Raw genomic sequence first — 8,817 nt, forward strand, 5'->3', positions numbered from 1 at the left:
AGGACACAGGCTGCTGCAGTGCAAAAAACTATTGCTGCTAGCCAGCCAGCAACCAGTGCTGAAAACGGTGGCAGTGCAACAAAACTTGCCGCTAGACAGCCAGAAACCACTGCTGAAAACAGTGATTTTTTTGCTTTGCAGTTGGGTTTTTCTAGAAATGGTGGAGAATATATTGTGGATAATGATTTTTCATACTGAGGATAGAACACAAATCAATTTCTGGACAGTCTCATGGACAGTAATGCTGTTGGGCTCTACACAGGTTTTCAGAGGCTTATTCATTGTCTTCAACAAAGGGAGCTGATGGTCATCGCCTTGGGGCAGCTGGGACAGTTGCAGCAATCCTTGTTGTCCTTTTGACAGCAATAGTGATGCCATACATGGCAAGTACTGCCAACTTCCACGCTGCTGCTACAGAAATTCCCCAGAGTGCACTACTTGCTCTTTGTGACTCCTTTAAGCAGAATTCCCGCAATGCTGCTGCTGCCAACACAGGCATCCACCATATTGGTCTACGGCTGCAGCAAAGACTTCAACAGCGGAAGTATGTTGTTGTTTGTGCGAACTTCATCAGTAAGGGATCCATAGATAAAGCAGCTGGTTTGACAACACAGGGGTTAAGCACAGCTTCGCTAGAACTCTTTGGTTCAATGAAAACTCATGCCGTTGGACTAGGTGAGGTGACTTACCTACGTCTGTTCAGTGCTTACACTCATGGTACTTTAGTCAAGAATGCTGAGAACTTTGCTGAACATGGACTGGGTCCAAAGACTGATGTTACCGAGGACATGCTGCATTTTGCCAATGAGGCAGCTGTTGGGGCAGATCACACAAGGGTTGTTCATATCAAAGCAGAAATTGCCAGTTTGGAGTAGGTGATAGTTCAACTTGTTGTTCGGTTGCTTATCCGTATTGGGGTATGCTACAGCAAGTGATGCTAGCAGAGTCGGCAAAAAAAAAAAAAAAAAAAAAAAAAAAGAAATTTGCTTCTCTGGTTGGATGCTCCAATTTTGTAGTCCAGACGGACTGACATAGCTACCGCGGATGCTACTTGAGAACAGGTGGAGACGTCGGCACGGGCAAGCAGACACTACCGTCGAGCTTGAGGACAAACTCTTTCTCCCAGGGGGGTGTAATGTTATGCCCGCAATAATATTATTATTTTATTTGTTTTTCTTTAATTTACTTTATTTTTCAGTTAAAGAATTAATAGGCCACAGGGGTATTTTTGGAATATTTTATTTACAGGGGTATTTTTGTAATATTTTATCTTCAACCTTGTAAGGGTGAACCCTATTTAAGGGGTAAGAATAATGATAAAGACAAGCATTGATTTAGGTTCAAGGGTTTTGAGTTCTCCTCAACGAGCTCAGAGGTGTAAGTTCTCCTCAAAGAACCTAAGGTTTTCAAGCTTCCCTTTGGCTTGATTTCCGTCTATCTATTCTTCTTCCCTACGAATCCATGTGTCAGATCCAGGACCGTAACATTGTAGAACTCAATTCGGCCATTAACCCTCTTATTGTCCCCATGCCCACATTCGCCACAATTGATGATGTTGGTGGTCACACCGTAGCTTGGGAGACGATTGGCCTCTAAGTCGTTCTATGAAGGTGACCAGTTTTCGATCATCACGTCATGGCACGAAGGTTTTGGAGGTCTAGGGTTCATCCACAACCATATGGCTGCTTTGAAGGAAATGATAGGGTCCGTTGCTATGAGGTCCAGATCACTGAGAAGGTCCAGCCCTAGAGCTGCACCGACCGGCCCATAGTTGAAGTTGCTGTAATCCAGGCATTAGTCAATCAATAGTGCATGAGATAAGCCAAGGAACAACGAGTGAGGTCAGTCATATTTTTAATGTTTTTTTTCTGGCATTGTTTAGCATAGGAAAGTAATCAGAGTCAACGATTCATTCATAACCCATCCAGGCATTAGTCAATCAATAATGCATGAAATAAGCCAAGGAACAAGAAGTAAGGTCAGTCACATTTTTTAAGTTTTTCTGGCATTGTTTGGCATAGGAAAGTAATCAGAGTCATCGATTCATTCATGACCCATCCAGGCACTAGTCAATCAATAATGCATGACATAAGCCATGGAACAAGAAGGTCAGACATATTTTTTAAGTTTTTCTGGCATTGTTTGGCATAGGAAAGTAATCAGACTCATCGATTCATTCATAACCCATCCAGGCATTAGTTAATCAATAATGCATGAAATAAGCCAAGGAACAAGGAGTAAGGTCAGTCATATTTTATTTTATTTTCTGACATTGTTTGGCATAGGAAGTAATCAAGAGTCATCAATTCATTCATGACCCGTCCAGGCATTAGTCAATCACTAATGCATGAAATAAGCCAAGGAACAAGGAGTAAAGTCAGTCATATTTTTTAAGTTTTTCTGGCATTGTTTGGCATAGGAAAGTAATCAGAGTCATCGATTCATTCATGACCCATCCAGGCATTAGTCAATCAACAATGTATGAAATAAGCTAAGGAACAAGGAGTAAGGTCAGTCATATTTTTAAGTTTTTCTGGCATTGTTTGGCATAGGAAAGTAATCAGAGTCATCGATTCATTCATGACCCAACCAGGCATTAGTCAATCAATAATGCATGAAATAAGCAACAGAACAAGGAGTAAGGTCAGTCATATTTTTAAGTTTTTCTGGCATTGTTTGGCATAGGAAAGTAAGCAGACTCACCGATTCATTCATGACCCACAGGAATGAATACACCTGATTCTGCCCTAGGGTGAGACATGGCTTAGAATACCCGAGTCATACTGAAATTGGATGTAACAAATTTTTGCTATTAGTCGATTTGATTATAGAAATTTTGATATCACTGGTAGGTGAACTCTTCAAAGTTTTCACTTGAGCTCCTAATAGCAAAACAATCTAAATTATTTGCAATGACTTTTGGAAGTTTTTATTAAAACATGTTGCAAATCTTTTGGTACGAAAATTATCTGCAACAAGTATTATGAAAGGATCATAGGTTAGAGCTCAAACTACCTCCTAGCAACAACTTTGGGTCAGTAATACTATGCAACTTTTTAGACTTTCACCAACAGTACACAAGTTTCTTTCTAATGCTACCTTTTAGCAATGACTTTGGGTTCATTGATAATACTTTCATTGCTAAAAGAACTTTTTATTTTAGAGAGTAAATGTGTGTTTTTCATCCTAAATGGGTTTCATCCACTCTCTCTATGTACGGTTTACTTACAAGGTGAGTTGGACTGGGTAGTATTTTTGACCAGCTACTCATGGCCATTCTGCACATGACTGACAATACTCTGATGGATTTCCCTGTTCTGTGATCCAGCAATAACCGGAGGAACAGCGGCTCCAATGCTCTGCATGAACATATTTGGTGAATCCTTGAACAAATTTCCAGTACTTTCAGTAGCCCAGATAAGGTTCAGGTGAGTAAGCAGTGAAAATGCCTGCGGTCTCCCAGGATGTCTGGCCAAAAAAAGCCGCAAGCTCCCTCTTTCGAGTTTCTTCATCACCGACTGTTCCAAACTGCGGAAACGACTTAGCAGCGATGATGAAAGAGCCATATGTATAGAACGCTCCTTCGCATGGAGAGGTGGCTCTGTGCGGCAGCATTTCATCATACAGCTCAGGGCTGATGATAGAGCCCACACCAGTACCAGGTGGAGATGGTGACGATGAAAGAGGAAGAGGATGAGATGGATCGAGGCATCGGCTTTGGCGATTCCCCGGTTGATCAAAACAAGCAAGCCTATGGTTAAACCAAAATATTAAACTAACAGTAGAATCTACGGAGCTGAGAACGTACAAGTGTCTATTCCCCTAATTATGCTAATATGAGTAGACAAAAAAAGCTTCCAAGGAGACTATAAATTCGAGAGTAAAGTTCCAACGAAGGTACGTTCAGCATCAACAAATTACTGGGTCTACCACATTTTGCAGCTCCAATAGGAATCATTTTGATTATGAAAGCATAAATTAAACGGATTGCAAGAGATAATTTCATTAAAATACTTGCGGTAGATATTCAATCATCTCTATGAATGGAATTGGGAGAAAAGGGTTGTCAGTGGTCAAAATAAGAGAAAGCAAAACAGTATAATAGATGAAAGACTTCCCAATCGTACCCCTGTTCCGGAATGTGTTTCTTCTCAGCAATCATAGCGCGAAAAGACCGAGAGAGTTTCCTACTCAAGCCCGGAGCTGAAGTCGCCTTCGTCGACGGGACTGGATTGGCTCCAGACAGTCCATCGAAAGTACGACGAGACCGTCCTTCGACGGGATTAAGGAGAGGACTGTAGTTTTTGCCAGTAGATGTGATTGCTACCCTTAAGATGTTGATAGAAGGCTCCCGGGGCTCCCGGGGCTCCCGGAAACGCGAGTACAGCGGATGGTAGGGTCGTAGCGGAAGTTACACGGAGAAGAATGGCTTTCTTGTCGGAGCCAAACTCTACACAGTAAAGCAACTGTTGGGAAGATTAGGCAGAATGTCGGTGGTGGTTTGTCTAAATTATTATTATTATTATTATTATTATTATTATTATTATTATTATTATTATTATTATTATTATTATTATTATTATTATTATTATTATTATTATTATTATTATTATTATTATTATTATTATTATTATTATTATTATTATTTTATTATTCAAAAAGTAAGAATTTCTTTAAGGAGTGGATATACGATAGGATCATAGGCCAAAAGACCCTAGACAAAAAACATCATAGTTGATTTTTAATCTACACTCATTTAGAGAGGACTATGGAATCACTAATAGAGCTCTTGTGAAAGATAAAGCAACAATATCTTTTCAATTTTTTCTCTTGCACTCTCGTAATCCAAATTTTGTGTGAAATGAATTGCCCTCAAAATAGCACCTCCCTACATGTCATCTTTTATTTCAAAAGTCTTATATATGAGGCTCTTCCGACATAGCCCAACTAGTAGAAAAACTTCCTCAGGTATGGTTTAGATCTTTTATAAAATTGAGTAACACATCACAAGAGTGGTTGAAATACAAAAGTAAAAATAAATTTTTCGTGACACAAAACACTAAGTAGGATAAGCAAAAGAACAATGCATAAAAAGATGATCTACGGTTTCTACATTTGAATTACTAAACTTGACACCGTACTACCAATTATCTGACTTCTATAGATCTGATGGGAGACCTTTAGTCTCAAAATTACCATAAGTCTAGTTTTGATGATAATAAACACTTGATTGCTAATTTTGTGTATCGAGAAACTTTGGTCAGATTTTGAAATCAAATACAAGTTTCTACTAATCGTAGTGTTCTAATGATCATATAATGTGTTTCAACAATCGAAAGAAAAAGAATGAAGAAGCAAAATAGCACAATGAATTATCATTCAAACAATCCAAGGGAGTTCACATGAAATGAGATAGAAGACTAAGAGCGAGAAAGGCACATTTGAATAATTAGTTCAAATCGACAGAAAAATTTACTATCTAGATTCGTTCAACTAGAAGTTCTAATGACAAAACAAGGGAAGGGCCAAAAGGCTAGAGAACTTTTGGACAATGCCAACAAGTGTTTGAACAATGTGCAAGAATTAGAAGATGAAAGTGTTCAAAACACTAGAGTTGTCCAAACAAGCGTTCAAACAAAGACAAGGAGTGAAAAGGCAAGAAACACACTAGGAGAAATTGTTAGAACAACCATTCGAAGAGCATGACTAACAAGTGATGTACAAGGAATTAGAAACTCTATTCAGTCAAAATAAGCTTCAAATGCCATAAATGATCTATCCTTCAAGGAGAAGATTTTAAGTGTTCCCTTCTAATTTTTAATTGAGTTTTCATCAAGTTTTTCAAAAGGATGAAGCATCCATTTATGAGCTCAATGATTTAATTTTGAATATTGAAAAATCATGTATTTAAGTTGTTTTCGACCAAAACAACACAAATATTGATTCTTATGGGGTTAGTGTACCACGGGCTCAAGTTCAAGTTCATGTGATTACATACTTTATTGATTTAAACCCATTATTAGTAGTAGGGGTGGCATCAAGCCGAGTCGAGCCCGAACTTGCCTATGTTCGAGCCGACCTTTATTTAAATATTTCGAACTCGAGCTCGAGCCCAACCCAGCCTTGAGCCTAAAATTGTTATCGAGCTTGAGCCCAATAATTTTAATGGAGTTCAAGTCAAGCTCAAACTTCAACATTCATTTAAAACTTTTCAAAAAAAATACATGTCTCGTGTTCGAGCTCCAACATACATTTAAAATTTTTCAAAAAATACATGTCATATAAATTGTATATAAAATTATGCATACAGTTTACATAAAATTGGGCATGCATAACCTCTACTTAAAATTGGGCATAAGGGTGGCATCAAATCCAGCTGAGTCTGAACCTTCCTATGGTCTAGCCAAGCTTGATTTAAATATTTTGAACTCGAGCTCAAACTGACCCTAGCCTCGAGCCTAAAATTGTAATTGAGGCTCGAGCCTAATAATTTTAATCCAGTTCAAACTTGAGCTTTAGCCGAGTTCGACCTTAACCTACATTTAATACTCTACATAAAATATATGTCAAATAAATTATATATAAAATTATGCATACATTTTAAAAAAAGAATGATAGGGGAGGTTCGGCATTGAATCTCGATAATGGATTAGAATGCACCAATATTAATCTTTTTTACCCCAAATGTTGTCTAACTTATTTTTTAATTTTTGAATCTAGCCATAAATTTACTATAGCCTCCTTAGTTCCCTTGGTTGAAAATTTATATTCTAGGAAAAACTAGAAATATTTTTCCTATGATACATATTTCCAAAAAAACCTTTAAATAAAATCCTATTACTATTACTGACTTACTAGAAAATTACAAAAAATATTTTAAAATTTTCTTAGAAGAGTTAAATGGACCTCTTATTGCCTCTTCTATGAAAATAAATAAAAATTAATAATCAATCTAATATATTACTATACTTATCGATAAATTTTTAATCAAATAAAATGTCAAACACAAAATTGCTATGAAAATTGACTCATGCTAAAAGTATTACAACATCAAATGTCAAATACTTATTAAACAATTTTCTATACGGTTTTCTAGCCCATCTTATCAGAAAAATTTTACTTAGAAAAATATATGATTTTTTTAATAAGAATTTCCAGTTAGGAAAATATTTCCAAAAAACATGAGGCACTAATAGTCCCTAGAAACGTATTTCTACTAAAAATGTCTTTTCAATATTTCTTGAAAAAACCACTAAGAGTCCCTAGAAACGTATTCCTACTAAAAATGTCTTTTCAACATTTCTTGAAAAAACCACTAAGAGTCCCTAGAAACATATTTCTACTAAAAATGTCTTTTCAACATTTCTTTAAAAAACCACTAATAGTCCCTAGAAACGTATTTCTACTAAAATGTTTTTTCAATTTTTTCAAGAGCCATGAGGAAGGGACAGCCGGAGTTTAAGAAAGAGTTTTTTTTTTACTTTCTTATGATCTCGTGCAAAATCGTCTTCGCACGAGTGCTCTAGAAATATTTGATTACTTTCTTGTAGTTGTAAACCAAGACTTGAGTGATTGATATTGCTTCTAGTTGGTTTATGAATGTTGTTAGTTTGAGGTATTTTTTTATGGCATATTGCTATTACATATTTAAGCTTTTATTGGCTTAAAAATACATCCTGAATCTTTGGGTTTTATGTTCTTTTATCAGGTTCATGGACCGTGGTTGCCACCTTGGTTGGTAGTCCATTTGATTCAATCTCAGGTGATCTTTTGAAAAATATTTACAAAATTTATTTTTTCTCTTGGTAAAGTTTTTTGCGTCACATTTTGATGTGAACCGTCGGAAGGAAATCCCTTCGAACCCACGAATCAATAGAAATGATGCCCAGGAGAGCCACGAAAACCAGGGACTGAAAGGGGAGACACCACAAGAGAAATAAAAAATCAAAATCCCTGATTAGTCTGCATTTAATCATTGATAAACGAGAGGAAGAAGGGCTTCTTCGTCTCCAATGGAGGCTCTGCCTCAACCACCAAAATCCAGTTCCAATGGAGGCTCTGTAACATTACAGATCCAATCCCTATTTCTGTGGCATCACATTCAATATCAAATTTTTTGTTAAAGTCAGATAAGGCTAACATAGGTGCAGAACATAACCGTTCTTTAATAGTAGCGAATGCATTTGCTTGTTCAATGCCCCAATGAAACCCAACATTCTTTTTAATTATTTCAGTGAGTGGTGCAACAAGGGTGCTAAAATCCTTAACAAAACGCCTATAGAAACCAACCAACCCATAAAGACTTCTCACCTCAGTGACGCCTCTTGGTCCATCCTTAATGGCCTTGACCTTCTTTTCATCAACCTCTATACCTTTTGTACTCACAACATAACCAAGAAAAATAACTTTTTCCATGCAAAAGGTACATTTCTTAAGATTTGCATACAATGTTTCACAACGCAATTGATACGAACCATGTCAACTCGTGATGAAACCCGATATCAAATTTGGAAACCATCCCCAAGACCTTTTAAGTTTGATAGAAAACCGCGACCCGTTGCTTAACAAAGCAAAAACTTTGGTATGGTGAAGGCGCCACAAACGGGGATGGAAAATCCGTTTGATAAGTCGTTTGAACACCACAAGGAAAAACCCTGATAAGTTTGAAAAGTTTCTTCAAGAACTCAAGAAGAATATACTCTCAATATGAATAAAAATCAAAAATCCCTAATCCGTGTACCAGTCTTCTATTTATAGTGGAGGACGTGGTAGAATCCCCGGAGAAGTAAATTCATTCCCCTAATTACATTCAATTAA

The 8,817-nt window shown here is 37.0% G+C and overlaps 1 protein-coding gene, 1 long non-coding RNA gene and 1 pseudogene across 4 annotated transcripts in view; all 3 read right to left on the bottom strand.

The window, feature by feature from the left end:
* The window catches only part of LOC137944141 (uncharacterized), a 37,504-nt gene extending 33,079 nt beyond the window's left edge, over window positions 1-4,425 (bottom strand). For all 3 annotated transcript variants that reach the window (XR_011110790.1, XR_011110789.1, XR_011110788.1), the window contains exon 1: window positions 4,128-4,425. This is a non-coding gene — a long non-coding RNA (uncharacterized lncRNA). The remainder of the gene's footprint in view (window positions 1-4,127) is intronic.
* On the bottom strand, window positions 1,413-3,935 carry LOC137944443 (endochitinase A-like; annotated as a pseudogene).
* Window positions 4,426-7,968: 3,543 nt separating the features above from the next.
* Window positions 7,969-8,415, bottom strand: LOC137943668 (uncharacterized mitochondrial protein AtMg00860-like). The gene has a single exon (XM_068789111.1). It carries the CDS (start codon window positions 8,413-8,415, stop codon window positions 7,969-7,971), a length of 447 nt encoding a protein of 148 aa, XP_068645212.1.
* Between the last annotated feature and the right edge of the window lie 402 nt (window positions 8,416-8,817).

This window comes from Aristolochia californica, unplaced genomic scaffold, assembly GCF_029961685.1.
Source record: "Aristolochia californica isolate CCGP_79_NKW_82.1479 unplaced genomic scaffold, dmAriCali1.0.hap1 SCAF_11, whole genome shotgun sequence".
In the NCBI taxonomy this organism is placed as follows: domain Eukaryota; kingdom Viridiplantae; phylum Streptophyta; class Magnoliopsida; order Piperales; family Aristolochiaceae; genus Aristolochia; species Aristolochia californica.